Raw genomic sequence first — 18,347 nt, 5'->3', positions numbered from 1 at the left:
AGCGAAAAAAACATTGAATTCCATCTCGCACAAAGACTATGCTGTACTGCGAAGTATCGTATTAATGCATTCATTTCATTATAACATAGTTAAGCGCATTACCTGAACTGTTTTGTGATTATGACTTTTTGTTGACTTGTATTCGTATTGCCAAATGACGGCCTCCGTATATTATTCATTCTCGAGTTAGACCCATTTCATGTTGAGCTAAATTAACCTATCGATAATGCCATGTAGTTGGAATTGTTCATATCACGTCCATTTATTTATACAATGGTGCGTCTTGGTACAATGGTGGCTGGAGCATACTCGCGCACATGTACCACGCATTGCCTTTTACCTTTTGTCATTACAGCAGACGCACGTATGCACTGCGCCTTAAAGAAAATAATAAATATGCCCAGTAAAGCGGCATGAAAAATGTTACCTGCAAGACTCAAATGACCACATTCGAACACGTCAGTGCGTATACTTAAGTGTGTTCCATACAATGCAGCACAACACGGCATACAATAAGGCAAAATGCCCTACATTTAAATCAACACAAATAAGTGAAAGTGAGTTATCCTGGCAGCTGGTGAAGAAAACAGGGTCCAGCTGGTTGCCTAATTGTGCGTGGAGGATATCTGATGAAGGCTGAGCTTGAAGGAGTGGGGCGGGGACAGGGCACCCATAGTCTGGTAGTTCTCAGGTTGGAGTTCTCCTTTCCCCCTCCTTTTCTGCATTGCCTTGCTTTGTCATGGTGAAAGCATGTCTGCATTCTTTTGAAATGACAAATAACACCCCCACTGATCGCAAAATGAGAATTTACTGGTTAACTATCCAACACGGAAATTCCCTGGTCGGCTTATAAAGTTTTACTAATAAGACAGAAAGATACGTAAAGAACGCATACTTTGATTGAGTAGTCCAATTCTTCGCAGCAACCACATGTTCAATGCACATGAGTACAGCTATTTTAACTACAGACTCTATCAGAAATATATTACGGTGGTAACCATAATGAGCATTGTACAGGTATGGCCTACTGTAAAAGTTTTATACATGTGCCTAGTTAATGACTAAAGTGCCTAGAAAAGAATTCTCATCATCTACCCACGCATGTAGTAAAGCGGGGTCAGAGTTGATAAGCACCGTGCTTTGTGAGCGAGTGCACTGTTGTTCCTTTTCCTATCACTAGGGAGCGACGTGGCTCGCCCTTTCAACAAAGCAAAACTGCTTGGTCTAATGACCAACAGCATTGAACTCAAATTCTTACTGCAGCTGAAACTGTCAAGCCAGGCAGACGCAGTCTCTCCCTCTCTCGACCGCCTGCCCAACGTGTGTGTGTATGTGTATGTTGCACTATCCTCCGCACGTCGGTCTGCGGATCGCGTCCCCTTCTCCTTCCCTTTCATACTTCTCCGAACAAGATGGATCAAAAGAAAACAGAACCGGACTCATACCACCGCAACGGAATCGCCCAGGTTGTTCTGTACGGGGAATTCACGGCCACAGCCAACAGAAAGGTCAGGTATGCAGTGTGCTTGACAGAGATCGACCTCACTGTTCAAAAGATCACCTCGACACCTGCGGGACGGAGCAAGGTGGTCTTCAACTTGAGAGACTGTGTCGGTTGCCGGGCTTTCAAGGGAGAGGACAACACGGACGTTGGAGCTTATTTTTCAGCATATTTTTACCCTTTTAAGAGGAGATGGATGAGTTCCGGGGTGGCCCGTCAGAGGGTTGAGCAGTGTTTTCGGGTAGCACTGGCACAGGACTCCCATGCGAACCTTGAGGAGGCACAGCGATGGGCTCGTGCCATTGACGAAGGTTCCGTCCGCCAGCTGCCACAGAGAGATGGTGAGAATCTTTTCTGATGTTACTTTTTTGAAATCGAGCGCCGGCGCTCCCGATATCAAAGGCTACAATTCCACGATAAATGACAGCATTGTGTAATAGTCTTTTGTTGCTAATACTGAATGAAGCTTTTCCTTTTGCTGGTCTTATCTGTCTCGGCAAACTAACAAAGTTAACTACTGCATCCTGTTCTTGCTGGTAGCTTCTGAATCGTCTTATCATTTGAACTCCTGTAGACTAAACAAATAAAATGATGGGTGATTGTTATTTGTGGAAATACCGACGGGAAATAGCTCAATATCTATCTTAAATACGTGTGCATTTTATTTGACTAGAGGTCGTAGATGCAATTTCTTTAGCAGTCCAATTTTGGTGTTAATCAGTGCATCAGTGTACGGAGTGTGCCTGGAGCAATTTGAGTGCCAATTTAATCTGTCCACTGTTCTTTTTAACAAAAAGCCAGGGTGAACTATTTGTTATTCGTTTCAAGTCCGTGAAAATTAATTGATTTTCAAGTTATGTCTAAAAAATAATAAAAAAAACATGTATGACTGAAGAATCGGGGCGCTAATGTTTACCAAACGTGAAAAACAGACTAGTAGAACGGAGCAGAATGAACTTTATTAGGCTAAACCACGAGAAGCAGCTACGAAGATAAGGGGAAACACAACTACAGAAAAAAAACACAAATAGGCTAAACCTAATAACTGAAAGAAAGCTAATCAAAAATGACACAGTTATAGGGTATTTATACAATTCAGTGCAAATCTCAGGTGGCAGCTGAGCCTATAAGGTTTTATTGCCCACCTTAACTTTCGTGCGAGATTGTGACCTAGAACCAGCTTCTCAGATTGCCGTTTTTGTTTTCACTTAGACAAAAGGCAATGCAGTTCTGCACTTATTGTGTTGTCATTTACTATGTTACCTTATCTCCCAAACAAATGCCCTAAGGCTTATTGTGCATTGAACCCTAACTGACTCTACCTGTTATGGAAGCTCCTAGTAATTATTGCTCCCATCGAAACGTATAATCAGATGATCAATACAAACGTCAACCCCCCCCCCCCCCCCCCTTTTTTTTTTTTTTTTGCATAACAACAAATGTATTAGTTTCGGGGTAAGAACGGGGGTTATCACAATTTTGGGATTACAGTGAACTACAGCTTTCTTATTTGTTCAAAAATGTGTGTCCCGAGCCGAGTGGAAAACAATCTAATTGAGTTCGGTGTGTAAAGTTCAGGCCAAGCCGCAAAATTATAACTTTGTCATTGAGAGAAGCAAGTGATTATATTTAATTATAGATTTCTAGTTATTTCAGGAGGTGGTTGTTGTTTTGCTCCATTGTTTTCTGTCAAGGTGCAAGCTATTGAGAAGCGGCCAGTAGACAGGAATTGATTATTATGGGATCGTATTCCCAATCAGATATTTTTGGCATATCAACACAGACCACAGGTAAATTGTATCAAAGAGGCCTATGCAGTGAAGACAAATAAACTTTAATGCAGGACAGTGATGGCTGTAGAAAATGAATACATAATAAATAAGTTTGACAATCATGGCTGTATGAAATTAAATATCAACATGAAAATTATGTCGTAAAAATGAAACAATGAACGAGGGATTATCTGACTGTCAGATTACATCTGCTGCCATTGGAATGGGTAGGTGTAGCGCCATACCACAAAAATAATTTTAAACAGCAGAGCAAAAGATTCTCACTTAGCTTAGGCAACTAAGTAAGAAATCATGTCTGACTCCAGGAAACCAGGACTGAATAGTGTTAGGAAAGCAGGAGCTCTCAGGGAAAGAAAACCCTTGTCACTGAAAGATTGGAGTTCTCAGGAAGCAGGACAAACTTTGACCTGTGCCAGGTGATTACTTCAGTCCTCTAGTGCAGAATAAATCTGGTTATTCTAAATCTACCCCGTATTCATATGGGCAGCAGTGTAGTGGAGTGGTAAGGAGACGGTTAACCAAAAGGTCACTGGTTCGTCCACTGCTGCTGTATTTTTGGGCAAGGTACTTAACCCACAACTGCCTCGGTAAAAATCTAGCTGTATAAATAAATAACATTGTAAACTACATAAGTCGCTCTGGATAAGAGTGTCTGCTAAATGACAATAATGTAATGTAATTCACCTGTGTCAGCCAGAGATTTTCTGGGGTAGGGGTGTAAACAGGGATCTGCTGCTATGGTTCAACCAGAGGAGGAGTCTTCAAATAGAGGATCATGCTGGTGACATTCACTCAGGGGCCGAAAAACATGACTGTGTTTTGAAGTGAACCATAGCTTATGAATGGAGAAGTTGCGGATCCTTAGTTATCTTTGAAACTGACATGTCATAGTGTAGATGCCATAACATGCCATGTATTAGGGTCAGATTACAGCCCAAGAAATGCGAAGTAATGTAGAATATGGTTGTATTGCTTAACAAAGGGTCTTTTTACAATATGTGGCAATTAAGTCACAAGCACAGTCATAGTTTCCTCCCGTTGACGTGAGTATTGCTCAGCAGCATTCCGTGATACTTAAAATGACCCCTCTGTGTCACCTTAAAACAGGAACCTAATGGTGGTCAGGTTGGTTGAGAAATTCTGCCTGCAGCTGGATGAGCATTCTTTAGTGGGCCTGCATTAAGCTTTCTTAGCAGTCTCATTTTCTTGTTTATTTTACATGTATGTGTCTGCCAGCATCTGTTTGATTTCCAATAAATTAAAATGTGATGGCAGACACCACATTATTGTACTTCAAGCTGTACAGGAATGCCACTCTTTTCCTGAAATAGAACAGGAATAATGACATTGAGGAGGCAAGAAACATTATATTTGGCATTGACTGGTGCACAATGCCGTTTGTTCACTGTGGAGTCAGATGTTGTAAAGGAACGAAGACAACTGCAGCATTGCCTCCAGGTGTCCACGGTAACCAAGGGAGAGCTTAGCGATTGGTCCTTGAGGAAGGCACCTTGTGTTGTAGCCAGCTGGAGTTCAGTCACACCACATAGCGGCAAGGCTGATTCCAGCATATCTGAGAAGCCTATGGCTCTGTGAACGTGTTTATCGGAGGGTCTAAGCAGGGGATCGGATGCAAACAGGATATTTTTATCTACTTAATGCATTCATTCATGAACCCTTGTTGTTGGTTTTGTAGTCCCTGAGAGGAATGATTATAGACAATTGGATATACAGTATAACAAGTCTTTTTCTTGGTGCTCCTTTTAAATGTAATCTTCCCTGTAATGGCCAGGCACCACAGTGCTGATAAATTCAAACATGCATATCGTTTTATCCTTAGACCCGCCCCTCCTTTCTAATTTTACATATCAAGTGAAGATGAGTCTGAATAAGTCATGACTATCTGTGTATCAGCTTCTTTCTGTGCTGTGCTGTGCTGTATGCTTGCCAACAACTGGCTGACATCATGCATTCATGCTGTGAAATGGAATGAACAATGATGAAATCAATAATGAAATATATATTGGAAGGTTTTTCGAAGGATTATTTCCTTTTGGAGGAAAAAAAGCAGGTCCATTTACCTTTTTCAAGAGCCGTCACTCACAGACCAATAGTCATTAAGCCAGGGCATGATTTATTCAGTACCTTAGGTTGTTTCAACGTATACATCCCAGGGCAGCCAATGCAGTGAACATATACATTTCAAAAGAGTTACATGTGGCTAATAGACAGAATATGATGCATTAATGACCTGTGCCATACAGTATCAGATGCTCTTCTGAAGGTAAGTTCAGTGGGCATCAATTTAACTTTTTCAAGATTTCAAGGATAGTGCATAATTACTTTCAATACTATGCATTTTGAATTTTTTTCATATGCTGCTGGATTATGTAATGGCATGCTGTATGAAATAATTTTTCCCAATTGCCCTTATATTCTGTATCTTTGGTCATTCATACTGTATAATGAAGCCCAAGTTTGATCTGACGCTATTACACGGCACAACAATCAAAAGAGACTTCAGATGTTTAAGCCTGACGTTGAAATGAATTTCCTGTTCTTCTACATTCTCAGAGCACATGGTAGGCAGCATTCATTCATTTTGCTACTTCCTGACTTCAGCGAAGTGTGGTTTCTGTACGCGCCACACCAGCCCTTCCACTGGTTCCGCCACCAAACCCGCCCGCCAAAAAAAAAAAAAAACCCTGTGTCAACTGTCTCACTAGCGCAGTACTCGCACAGCCGTCTGCTTCCCGCCCTTAAGCTTGTGTCATGTGACTTGAGAATGTGATTAAAGAAAATGTAGCCGTCTGGCGCGAACATCATCTTGGGGGGGGATTGGTGTGAGAGGAGGTGGGGGTAGCGTGTTCCACAGACGATGCCCCGACCCCTGAGTTTGTGCTGAGGGCCTAATATACTGTGTGAGGCCTCGCCCTGAGACACCCGTCCGCCGCTCAGTGCGATGAAGTCTGACACGCTGTCAGGGCCCCAAACTCTGCCCCCCCCCCCCCCCCCCCCCCACCCCCGACCTTGGTCCCGGGCTTGCGTGCATCAAGGCTGGCTATAGCTGAGTCACGGCTGTCTGTCACCCCTTTGGGGTAGATCATGCAACACCTGCGGTTGTGGCTTTGATGAGAAGAGGCCTGCTTCCATTTGTTTTTTACAGCCAAATGTTTATCTTTTGATTCCTGGTGGTGCATTCCCTTCATTCACAACTAACACGCTTGTGTTGTAACTCAGCTCCTTCCTTGGGACTTGAGGCTGTGAATCTCAATGCAACGGTGCAGGCAGCCGAAGCCTGTGATGGCTGTAATGCTGTCTTTCTCAGGTCTCATCAGCCACTGCTAGCTTGACTTGAGTGCTGAATACAGTATTTACATATAAATCGCCCAAGACTTCTTTGTTGGGAGATTTACAAGCACCCACAAGAATATGAGCACAGTTCTGCCCCTCTGGGGAAAAAAAAGACGTCAAACACAGTAACGTTAACCGTAAATGTTCCTCCACCTTGAACTTCGGCTTAAAGGAGGGGTTTGTGTCCCAGTCTGTAGTTTGTTTTGACGTCTGACTGGGAGATGGGATCTGACGGGCTGTATATTGCCTCTGTGGCGTCCCTTCCTCCTGCTGATGATACATCTGGCATATCTGCTGCCTGAAGCGCACACAGTTACTCAGTGGCGAAAAGTTGACAACTCACAAAAACAGCCATTTTTCTTTCATTCAGCCCCCCGGTTCTGTGCTATTGTAGAGACCCCAGAGACACATACTGTCAGGCGGTGGTCAGTTCCTTTCTCTCTCTCTCTCTCTCTCTCTCTCTCTCCGATACGGATGCCCCTGGGAGGCAGACAGCTTGGCAGCCAGACAGCCCTGTGCAGCCTCCAACCCCTCCCTCGCTCCTGCGACCTGGGCTGCATCCCTCCGGAAATCTGCTCCCATCCCGACAAGCTCTGATGCACATGTGTATATGTGTGTGTGTGTATATGTGTGTGTGCGCGCGTGTGTGTGTGTGTGTGTGTGTGTGCGCGCATGTGTGTGTGTGTGTGTGGCACATGCAGCAGTGTGCACCACACCCTTCTGCAGCAAGTAATTACAGTGAATGGAACAAATGTGTGTGTGGTGCGGTGGGATTATGGTGATGTCACATACAGTACAAAATAGAACAGCGGATGGGTATGTGACATACGAATGTGCAGACCAAGTATCTGTTTGCTTGTGATTGTAAGTCTTTAGGTACTTTGTCCTAGAACACTCTGTCTAGGTTATCTCCGCCTGTCATATAAAATCTGTTCTGTAAACAGCTTCTTGTGTTTTCACCTGATAACACTTAAAATTGATTTTGGCCACACAAAGAAAATCGTGATGCCTTGAGTTAACTAAATAATGAATAATGAAGCCTGATAATCACATTTCAAAGGTCCATGCTTTCACAGACAACAGTTTCAGAGCAGGGATTTCCTGTATGACAGAGGCATAGAGTGGCCATACAGCACAGTATCTCGGTTAAAATGTGATCTCTACTGTGTTTCATGATTGACTGGCATTCAGGGGCAGAGTGATGATGACAAAGACAAGTGGGAGAAAAGAGACTCTCAGTTTGGAGTTAAACAGTGCTGACTGTGACATAGGAAGAGTGAGTCAGCAAGTTCTGTGGAGGGGCAAAGGAGGAGGTGGTGGTGGTTGGGGGGGTGAAGACCCCAGGGGGCTCACTGCACCCCTGAACTCCGGGGGAAAGGCAAGAAAAGAAACGACACATCAGGCATTCGTAACCATATGGGCTTGAAGCTGTCGGATAGATCCCAGCAGTTCGCGCGAAAGCTGTGGCACCTGCCTTTTTTTATCACATTGTGAAACTGTGAGGTCATAATGGCAGTGTCACTCCTCAATGAGACATCTTCCTGCTATTCACCTGAATGACTGAGGGTGTGAAGTCAGCTGTTTCGAGTCAGGCCACTTGGCCTAACAGGGGAAGAAGGCTGAGCTGTTTTATTAGGGTGTGATCATAATTGTAATTAAGTATTTGCAATGGCTTGCTAACCTGTGGCACGCAGTGTTGGTGCAGTTACAACAGCACAGACATGCAGTAGGAAACCAGACCTTATGAGGAAAGCAAAAGAATTAGTAAATGACCGCACATTCACCGTCTGGGCAGTAAAACCGGAATGGTTTGTAATGTAAAGCTTGCATTTAAATATCATCTTGACAATCTTGTGAGTAAACTATGACAGAAGATCGGTTTCCTGTATAGAAATAGAGCCAACTTCCCTCTGTTTTGCAGAAAAAGGATTATTGAAGCAGTATTCATGACAGTTTTACATTATAGGGATGTGATTTACAGGCACGCAGCTTCTTCTATCCTCAAACCTCTGAATTGAGTGTATCATTCTGCCCTGCGCTTTATTACTGGTGATGTTTATGGTACTCAGCATTGCATTCTGTATGAGAAGGTTGGTTGGTCCTCTCTTTCGGAGAGACGTGACAGGCATTGGCATTTATTTATTTACAAAGCCCTTATTAGCAAATTACCATCTTATATTACATCTCTTTTGGACAAATCAGTAAGGACTTACCAAACACGGGCATGTGATTGGCTCACACTCCATGTGCCTAAAGTAAATTCTGAATTTGGAAAGACCGCATTTAGATTTTATGCTCCATACACATGGAATAATCTGCAGAGCACTTTAAAAATGAATAATTTTATAACTTATCGAGAATTTAGAAGCAAGATTTTAAACCTTCCCAAAACAGAATGAAATTGTTTTTAAATTGTTTTAATTGATGCGGTTTTATGCTCTTATTTTCATTAGATAAATGGCTGGTACTTTTAATTTGGCATTTTGTGTTTTAAATTTCTCTTATGTGTTACTTTATTACAATATTGTATTTTTCTACTGTCATTTATTAATTAATTTGTACTGTAAATTCTTTTTAGATTATTTGTTTTAATTTTATTTTATTTACATCAGGTCTTTCTTGAAAATGAGATGTCTATCTCAGTGGGAGTCACCTGAATAAATAAAGTTTAATAAAAGTATGTGATTATGCAGATAAAAATATTATTGGTGGTTGATGGTGACTAGATAGGTGTATTAACCTGCTGTCAGTGAGGCAGGCTGGCAGCATCATCGCTTCTCGGTTTGGAAGGTGGAAATAAGTCACATTTCAGAGTGATCATTTCAAATGCTGGAGCAGAAGATTTTGAGGATAGTCTGAGTTTGAATCTCAAAGTTAACAAACAAATGTCAGTGGACTTTGCATATTCAGAAACATTTCCAATGCAAATTTGGGGTGTAATGTTGCGTGACCCACATTCCTGCATTTAGAGGGCCTGTTTAAAGCTGTCAGGAGAGGATGATCAGCTGTGTTTGACTAGCAAGTGGCTCCTATTTTAAACCACAGGATAAGCAAAAGGAGCCTTTTGGTGACTTCAGGTGACTTTTTAAGGTCAAGCGGTAGACTTATTCATCCTCAAACTCCTGTTGTACATTGAGCATGCTCAGAATGGATTTGTGAAAGAAATTGACCTTTTCAATGCTTTAAAAAATAAACAACATAACAAAAAGCAGCTTCCAGTATCATTACTAACAATATTCTAGAAGTGCATCCATGGCTCTTAGAGCACAAAGGCTCCATTGTGGAAAACAACAATGAATTGTGTGTGTTGCGTTTTGTTTTTTTTTTTCTGTAGGGAAACACTCAACATATTGTTTCCTTTTTTATTTCTGTTTGCTTCCTTTTGCTCTGTTTAACCTCCGTTCATATTTCATATTTTGTATAAGGAGCGTTTCAGGAGTAAGTGGCCGTGGGGTGGGATTGGCTGATGGGAGTGCCCCCCCCCCCCCTCCCCGTGCCCCTGCAGGGAGGGCACTTCCGCGGCGGAGGCTATCGTAAGCGATCACACAGAGGCTCCTTGTGTGCGGGGGCCGAGACGCAGCGGGGTGGGCTCCGATGCCAGCTCTCCTGGCACGGCGCCGCGGGGCCGAGCACCGGCATACCAGTCCTCTCAGTGGGTCCGGGACCGTCCCCCGGGGAGGGGTCCGCGGCTCGCAGAGGCTCTGGCTCCGGGGCCCCGAGGCGACAGAAGTCCTTTCTTCTGGCGCAAAGCCGAGGCATCTGCAGCAGATACGTTTTGTTGGCCTCTTCTGCCAGATTCAATTCATGCCCCCCCCCCCCCCCCTCCTGACTGGCAGTCCCACCAGCAACACCCAAAAAAGTCTGGTGTTTTCTGGGCTCTTTAAACAGCCTTTGCATCCACTCATCTCTCTGTCCTTATATTATCTGTTTCCCTCCACTTAACCTCCCTGAATGCACTTACACCTTCTGGCTGGGTTAGCAGTTTCAACTCTACAGTCTTATCCATGCTCTGTGTTAGTACACACACACACACACACACAGAGGGTTTGAGTTATGACAGTGCTCCATGTTTAAATTGGAACATTTTTTTGGCCAGCAAATGAGAGCACAGGAGCCACCATGAGGCTCTCCATGAAACCCTTTCAGCCAGAAGAGCGAGAACACAAAGATGGACACTGCTTGCTGAGTTTTGTTTGTTTTATCTGTTGATGATGATGGGCGTAACGCTGAGCCATGGCTCGGCAACTACAAAGACACAGGAAATTCTGTAATGCTCTGCTTTACGTAACTATCAGAAACGGCTAATGGCTTTCACAGCGGTGGTTGAAGTAAAGGCAGCCATGGAATGTTTGCTGTTGTGCAAACCTAATTTCTTTCCTTTACTGTGTACAGTAAAACTGAAGATAAAAGAAGTTCTTGATAAATGCTCAGAGTGGGCGTGACTTAAAATGAGTCTGTAATTCAAAACTTCAAAACTCTGTGACTTAAAAGGACTCTTGACTGTCGGACAAAGTGGGATGAGTCTGTCTGAAAGACTGTTTTCCAACTGTTTTAAAGTTAATGGTGAAACTCCTCCCTCAGTAACTGTGGTGACTGATGTGTTCAGCTCATAAAGAAATTTCCTCAGAGGTTCCACCCCACATACCACTTCCTACTTTGCTTGAACCAGTTTAGCCTGATGTTCTTGAGCTGATGGTTTTTTTCTACTTCCCAAGGAGCCGACAATTGACATTCTTCCCTTCTCTCCCTCCCTGTCTCCCTCTCCTTCTCATTCACTCTCTCTCTCCCCCTCCCACTCCCTCTGCATTCCTGCCTCCCTCTCTCTGTCTCCCCCCCCTCTCTCCTTCCTTCTCTCCCTCCTTCTTTCTCAGGTGTGCTGTACAGCGAGGTACGGAGGCCCTGCAGGGTCATGCTGCTCCTGAACCCACACAGCGGGAAGGGTCAGGCGCTCAGTCTCTTCACAGGCCACGTCCAGCGCATGCTCACAGAGGCTGGAGTCCCGCACACTCTGGTCATCACCGGTCAGTAAACCCCCCCCCACCCCACACCCACCCCACACTGCTGCACAAGTACAGCTGCTGGCAGTCCGACCACATGGCCACCCGCCTTTTCTCATTTACAATGCCCTGTCTGCCATCGTCATGGTGACTGCCCCACGGTTTGCTCCTCCTCACCGTGTAGCACCTATGGGAACTTTTAATTGCTCTCACTGTCATTGCCATGACCAGTTCACACTCATATGTGATTTGGGCCACTTGCAGGTGCTCATATATATATACAACTTTGCAAGCACCGAGCGTCCTCTGGTCCACCTGCTAAGCAAACAGATGTTGTGGTATTTAGTATCATAGTGAAGGCTGCACTGTGCTAAGGGTATGTAATTATTGGCTTCCCCCAGTGCAGCCAGATCTTTACTCCCGTCTGCAGTGTGTCCCTCTCCTCCCCTTGTCCTCAGAGCACCTCATTATCCCACTGCAGCCAAATAATAACCCTTTTCAAATGACGAGAGGCATCCCGTTAACACGTCCACTCCGTGCTGTCTAAAACTGCTGAGTACACAGATATGCCACAGTTCTAAGATCCTAACTCCATTTTTTCCGAAAAGCAGTTCATCTCGCGGACAAGTCAGAATAAATGCCATCTTCAAAAGTTAAAAAAAAAAGCCCAGTTCACTCAAACACGGCACATTCCGAAATCTGAATAGCAGCCTGTCCTATGTGTCTGGGGAGGCGGGTCAGCGCCAGAGATGCGAGTTTGCGGCCTTGTTTTTTTTTTTTTTTACAGTGCGGAGCGTTGATTATCGGTCCAGTTGTCTTTGAGTGTCCCTGTGTGCTCCATGGCTCAGAGACGCTCGGAGAGGAGAGAAGTGTTGCCTGTCTATGCGCACAGTAAGGCTTCGGCCTTGGCCAGGGGCATGGCGACGGTTAGCAGCTGGAGCCTAATAAAAAAAGACAATCGAATTATTGATGCTTGGCTGTAAAGCGCAGTGCCACTAGAGGCAAGGGAGGGATCCGGAGCCGCGCGGATATGGGTCAGCGGAGTTCTGTCGCTCAGCCCTCCAGCTCGGGCAGAAAACGGGCTGTCCGGCCTCATTAACTGATGGCACCTCGGCTCTCTTCCCATCGCACGCCCTGTTAAATAACAGCCCCTCCAGAAGCACTCTTTCGCAGCAAAACACCAGAGGAGGAAAACGGCAAGAAAAGAGCATGGGATGTTTGCGAGTCTTTCGCCCATGATGTGTGGAGCTCAATTAACGGGCGGGGTTTGAAGGAGCAGAATTATGGGACCGATTAAGAACGCGCTCAACGGTGAACTGTTCGTATCTGTGTACTCATCAGGGATTGGAATTCTTTGCTTTTATTGAAGGATGCTGTTGCTAATTGAATTTTGCCTATAAAGTCACAGGCATTTAATCGGTTCTGTAATTCGTGCGAAACGTCAGATCCAACCGGGGTCGGAAACCCACTGGAGGCCGTTACTCGTCGTGACTGTATCAGAACGGCAGAGGCCGGAGGCCAGGGCCGGAGCTGCGGTCAGCGAGAGAGGGAGCGTCAGCAAGCTGGTGTTCCGCTGGCCGTTTCTGGTTTGATGACCTCCCTGTGGACAGACATCGCGAGCGGGCATCCGTGGCCTGAAACGGACTGATCCCAGAGCAGTCCCTGCAGGCGGGCTCGTGAGCGATGGCTCCGGCCCCGGGCGCCCGTGAGAGCGCTGACTCAGCAGCTGCATCTCCTCCTGCTTCCTGACAGCCTCGTCGCCACGGGACCCCCAGCCCCTGTGTGTCCATGAGGGCCTCAGTCCACACATACAGTACCGTTTCTGGGCTGGGAGATGTACAGTACCAGTCAAAAGGTCGGAGATACCTACTCATAGAAGGGTTCGTTATTATTACTATTTATTATTATTACACGTTAGAAAGATACTAAAGACATCAACACTATGAAATAACACAAATGGAATTTGTGACCAAAAAAAGCGTTATCAACAAATGAAAACCATCTTATGTTTTAGATTCTTCAAAATTGCCAAACGATTTTTTTTAAGACTAAATTGTTTTTGAAAGAAATTCATACATAAGCATCAACGTCACTCTTTGTATTCATCTAAGAAACAAGATGTTCAAGAATTTAAGCATTAGTCTGTAGATCAAAATGTCTTTGAATGCAATATCTTCATCAGATGTGTGCAGACTTTTTACTGGTACTGTACATCTCCTAGCCCAGAAACACGCTGCCTTTTACCGTAAGCCTCCCATCCCACCACATGAACGGCGAGGGAACAACCCAGCCGATTCCGCGCGTCACGTTTGCGTTCTGGTCACGGGCCTGCTGAAAGGGTGCGTTATTTATGTGCGAACCATCCAAAGAGCAAGCCTCCGCTAAGCCCCGTCGGGCTGCGGTCCTGAGAAGGGAGTGGGAGGCTGTGGCCTCCTTTGTATGAGGGCTGGGTCTGTGAGGCGACCGAGGCGACAGTGAGGGGGGGCGGGGAGAAGGGAGGTGCAAAGGTCGTTGGAGGTTAAACCTGCCTCTCTGATATTAGAAGTTCAGATGAGCCTCAGCGTGGCAACAAGGGCCGAATTGACCTCCATCCTACACAACCTCCCCCCCCCCAACCCCCGTCCCAATACAGTCGAGTTCAGTGAATGGATCGGCTGCATGGCATGTTAGTCTCGGTCCGTGGAGCCCGGGACAGCGTGCCAGAGGTTGACCCAATAAAGACAAGCTGGACCCCTTGAGAGAATGCCAGTAAAAAAAATAAATAAAAGAATGAATTGGATAACCATATTCTCCAGGCCGTTGTACTGAGAGTAACGCGTAGCGTGTCCAATTATCCAGCAACCTTTGCACCGCTCATTTACAGCTTTGTTGCTTGCGGCCCGACTGTTTTACACCCACTGCATAGGCAAATGTGACCGGACTGATAAGAGGAAATTGATTCCCACCCTGCCTCCCTCAGCGCGGCGAAACCTGGAGTAATCTGATCCCACTGCAGAGGCCTGAGTTTCCGAGGGAAAACAGTAGCGCTCCTCTTTCTCCAACATTACAAAAAAAAAAAACACAAAAGACAAAAGGCACTAGCCAAACGCTCAAATGCACCTGGAGGCGAGGGATGTGATAATGACACCTGAGGAGGAGGAATGCAAGTGATACTGAAGTGATGTTATCTGTGACCTGAGTCCGGAAGCTCGGAGTAACAGGGCTCGGCTGTTTTCCGTGGTTTCCGCGCGAGCTGGAAATTCCTGGGGACCGTCTGGGAGCCTGGCAACAGCATGGCGGTGCGTTTCAGCCCGGGCGAGGCAGGCAAACAAAGGGCTCTCGGGCTCCCAGCAAGGGCTGTGAACCTGTTTTAATTATAGCGCCGGTGGAAGCGAATCATAGCAGAGTAAGGGGCAAGATGGGTGTTTGATGATACAGCAAACTCAGGCCGCTGGACGCCACCTCCTGTTGGGGTCCACGCAGCGAGATGGTGGCTGGCCACTCCCGCTTGACGTAGCAGACTGACCTTGACCACACATGATCTGAATAAAGACTGTCTTGCTGATAGCTGTGTCTCTTTTTCTTCCCCTGAAAAAAAAAAAAAAACTGAAAAATCTTCACTACACTTTGGTTCTTTTGTGCTGGAAGTCGCTCTGGATAAGAGCGTCTGCTAAATGAATGTAATGTATTGTAAAATCTACCATTGAAAAATTGGCCAGTGAAGAATTACCCATTGAACTCATTCCTCAAACGTGATGGAAATTACACCCCTACTCAGACAAACTGATGAAGCTGATTAGTGCTGTGACAGGGAGCATTGTGGCACGGTGGAGAAGGAGTTGGCTGATAACCCAAAGAGTGCAGGTTTATTTCTCAAGGAGGGGCGCTGCTGTTGTACCCTTGAGCAAGATTCAAGATCTCAGTTGCCTCGGTAAATATCCACTTGTGTAAGTGGATAATATATATGTGAGACATGTCTGGTATTATTCCCTGGTAAATGGCATCTGGCAGGCAGATAAGTAATAATGTATGCGCTGGTGCACATTATTGCGAAATTGCACACATTTTGGCTGTGGTGACCCCCCCCCCGTGTCTTCACAGAGCGGCAGAACCACGCCCGGGAGCTGGTGAGAGAGGCAGACCTTTCGCAGTGGGACGCCATGGTCATCATTTCGGGGGACGGGCTGCTGTTCGAGGTGACTGCGTGTGACCCTCCCCGTTCGGAGGACATCAACCCGATGAGAAATGGCTTCTGTCCCACATTCGCTTAAGTCCCCCTTTTCTGCAGCGCCTCTCGTCGGGCCAGGGGCTGAATTATCACTAAATTATTCACTGGAGGTCCGTCGCATTCGGCGGCGTTTAAGCAGTCTCTCCCCTCGGCTAGACACTCCCTTGCCTCTCAGCCCCCTCCGCGTGCAACGGCTGCTCTGGTGGAGGTGGGGTGGTGCGGTAGTCACGGTCCTGTCTGTGCCCCAGGTGGTGAACGGGCTGATGGAGAGAGAGGATTGGGAGGCCGCCATTCAGACTCCGCTGGGGATCTTGCCCGGGGGCTCAGGGAACGCACTGGCTGCCTCCATCCACCACTACTCGGGGTGAGACCTCTCAGTGTGTATGCACTATCTGTGCTATTCATGTGCTCAGCAGATGCTGTCAACATGGGCAAATCTAATACGGCACCAGAGAATAATATCCACGGCCGGGCTTCACAGAGTGAGAGAATCTGCACTGCCACACAAAGGCTGATTTACCTAACCGGAATACAACAAAGAGAAGGCTCCAGAGCCTGTTTTGTTCTGTGCTGGTAGGGTGATTCACAAATCATTGTAGCACGGTTTTGGTGGTTGCTACGCTTAAGTGTTTTTTATGTCGGTATTTAGAGATTGCCGTGTTTACTGGCACTGAGATAAAATCAGTTTATTGAAAGCACACAGGAAATAAAGGGTTAAGCTCAACAGCGAGCAAATTCTGTGGGTAAAGGGGTTATTCAGCTAGCCTTGCACTGTGTCAGCTTCTGAAAGCTTCCATTTCTTCTCTTGTTCTCATTCAAAATATGAGCTCCCCCTGCTGGATGTTTACATACACTACACTGCAGTCACTGTCAAAAGGATACAACAGCAAGAAGATCCTCCTGAAATGATTACTTATGGTGTGGCATCAGAGTTTAACTATTTGTCACATCACAAAAATCACAGTGATTGATTATCCTTGAACAATTTAATGTGCCTGGCTGCCGCTTATGAAACAGATCAGTCTTGGTTATAAGCCCTGGTAAACGGTGACACATGATTGGTTCAGATGTAGACAATAGGCAGCGGTGATGCGTCAGTTGTAGGGTGACCTCTGCCCCCTTCATTCACGCGGCAGGGGTGCTTTCTTGTCCGCTTACCCTGACAGGTCCCAGCCGGTGTCGAGCGAGGAGCTGCTGGTGAGCTGCGGCTTCCTGCTGTGCAAAGGGCTGGTGTCTCGGATGGACCTGGTGTCCGTCCACACGGCCTCCAGCCAGCGCCTCTTCTCCTTCCTGTCGCTGGCCTGGGGCTTCGTGGCGGACGTGGACATTGAGAGCGAGAAGTACCGGCACGTCGGGGCGGCCCGGTTCACGGTGGGCACGCTGGTGCGGCTGGCCTCCCTGCGCGTCTACCAGGGCCGGCTGGCCTATCTGCCCGCCGAGGAGCCCCCGCCCCCGGCCCAGGTCTCCCCCCCGCCCCCCGCCTCCACCTTCTGCTCCTCGCTGCTCTGCCGGCCCTCCAGCGCCTCCCCCGGCCAGAACACCTTCCACAACTCCTGTAACTCCAACAACGCCGCCAAGGCCAAGAGGGGCGACGGCACGGCGCCGGCCCCCAGGGGCCCGCCGGACTCCCTCCTGGCGCCCCTGGAGCAGCCGGTGCCCGGCGACTGGACGGTGGTGGAGGAGGAGGACTTTGTGCTGATGCTAGCCATGTACCAGTCCCACCTGGCGGAGGACCTGCTGGCCGCCCCCGGCGCCACTCTGGAGGACGGCCTCATCCACCTCTTCTACGTCAAGGCCGGCATCTCCCGCGCCGCCCTGCTGCGCCTCTTCCTGGCCATGGAGAAGGGCACGCACCTGGCCAGCAGCTGCCCCTACCTGGTGCACGTGAAGGTGCGGGCGCTGCGGCTGGAGCCCTTCTCCCCGAAAGGCGTGATCACGGTCGACGGGGAGTCGGTGGACTACGGACCCATTCAGGCTCAGGTCCATGGCGGGTTAGCCCGACTCATCTCTGGGTGACAGCCGGGCCCAGCCCATACACACGGCTCCAGTGACCGCACAGACATGCAGTCCTGCACATAGATCATAGATCCAAAGGTCTGACTATTGAGGTTTTTACGTTTTCTCTCAGAACTGAAGTTTTGAAAGTGCCAAAGTCGCGAGCCTTTGGAAAGTTTTACAATTGATTTTCCTACAGCGTGAGATCGGGCCCGTACACATAAAGGTTCTAAGAATGAATTTAAACCACAGAAGAAAAAAACTCTTTCCTTAAAATGAATACACTGGGAGTGTATGCTGAATGCAGTACTGTATGCTGTACTGGGTAGCTTATGATTTCTATTTATAGCACAGTACTTATATGCTTGATTAATTTATGCACAAAATCCCAAATCATCACTGCTACATTGGAGCTTCTTTCTCATTGACAAATAATGCAGGGTTGTGACCATTTTTAATTTTGAGAGAGCAGGCTTTACTCCATTGGGCAGTTGATGTCA

The 18,347-nt window shown here is 46.8% G+C and overlaps 1 protein-coding gene across 1 annotated transcript; it reads left to right on the top strand.

Moving 5' to 3' along the window:
* The first annotated feature begins 1,355 nt into the window (after positions 1-1,355).
* Positions 1,356-18,056, top strand: LOC118786236 (sphingosine kinase 1). Its single transcript, XM_036541349.1, has 7 exons — positions 1,356-1,842; positions 11,520-11,669; positions 15,726-15,820; positions 16,101-16,216; positions 17,019-17,294; positions 17,389-17,430; positions 17,466-18,056. The coding sequence occupies exons 1-7, from the start codon at positions 1,413-1,415 to the stop codon at positions 17,866-17,868; spliced, it is 1,512 nt and encodes a 503-aa protein (XP_036397242.1). The 5' UTR covers positions 1,356-1,412; the 3' UTR covers positions 17,869-18,056.
* Positions 18,057-18,347: the final 291 nt, after the last annotated feature.

This window comes from Megalops cyprinoides, chromosome 1 (assembly GCF_013368585.1).
Source record: "Megalops cyprinoides isolate fMegCyp1 chromosome 1, fMegCyp1.pri, whole genome shotgun sequence".
In the NCBI taxonomy this organism is placed as follows: Eukaryota; Metazoa; Chordata; class Actinopteri; order Elopiformes; family Megalopidae; genus Megalops; species Megalops cyprinoides.
The sequence above is the reverse complement of the archived record's forward strand: the minus strand, read 5'-3'. Positions and strand labels throughout refer to the sequence as shown.

Bases quoted from the DNA above. Each gene is read 5' to 3' on its own strand.
- LOC118786236 (XM_036541349.1), top strand. From the start codon at position 1,413: ATGGATCAAAAGAAAACAGAACCGGACTCATACCACCGCAACGGAATC. The intron at 16,217-17,018 runs GTGAGACCTCTC...TTACCCTGACAG, and splicing joins TCCATCCACCACTACTCGGG to GTCCCAGCCGGTGTCGAGCG. The intron at 17,295-17,388 runs GCCCCCGCCCCC...TCCCCCGGCCAG, and splicing joins GCCTATCTGCCCGCCGAGGA to AACACCTTCCACAACTCCTG.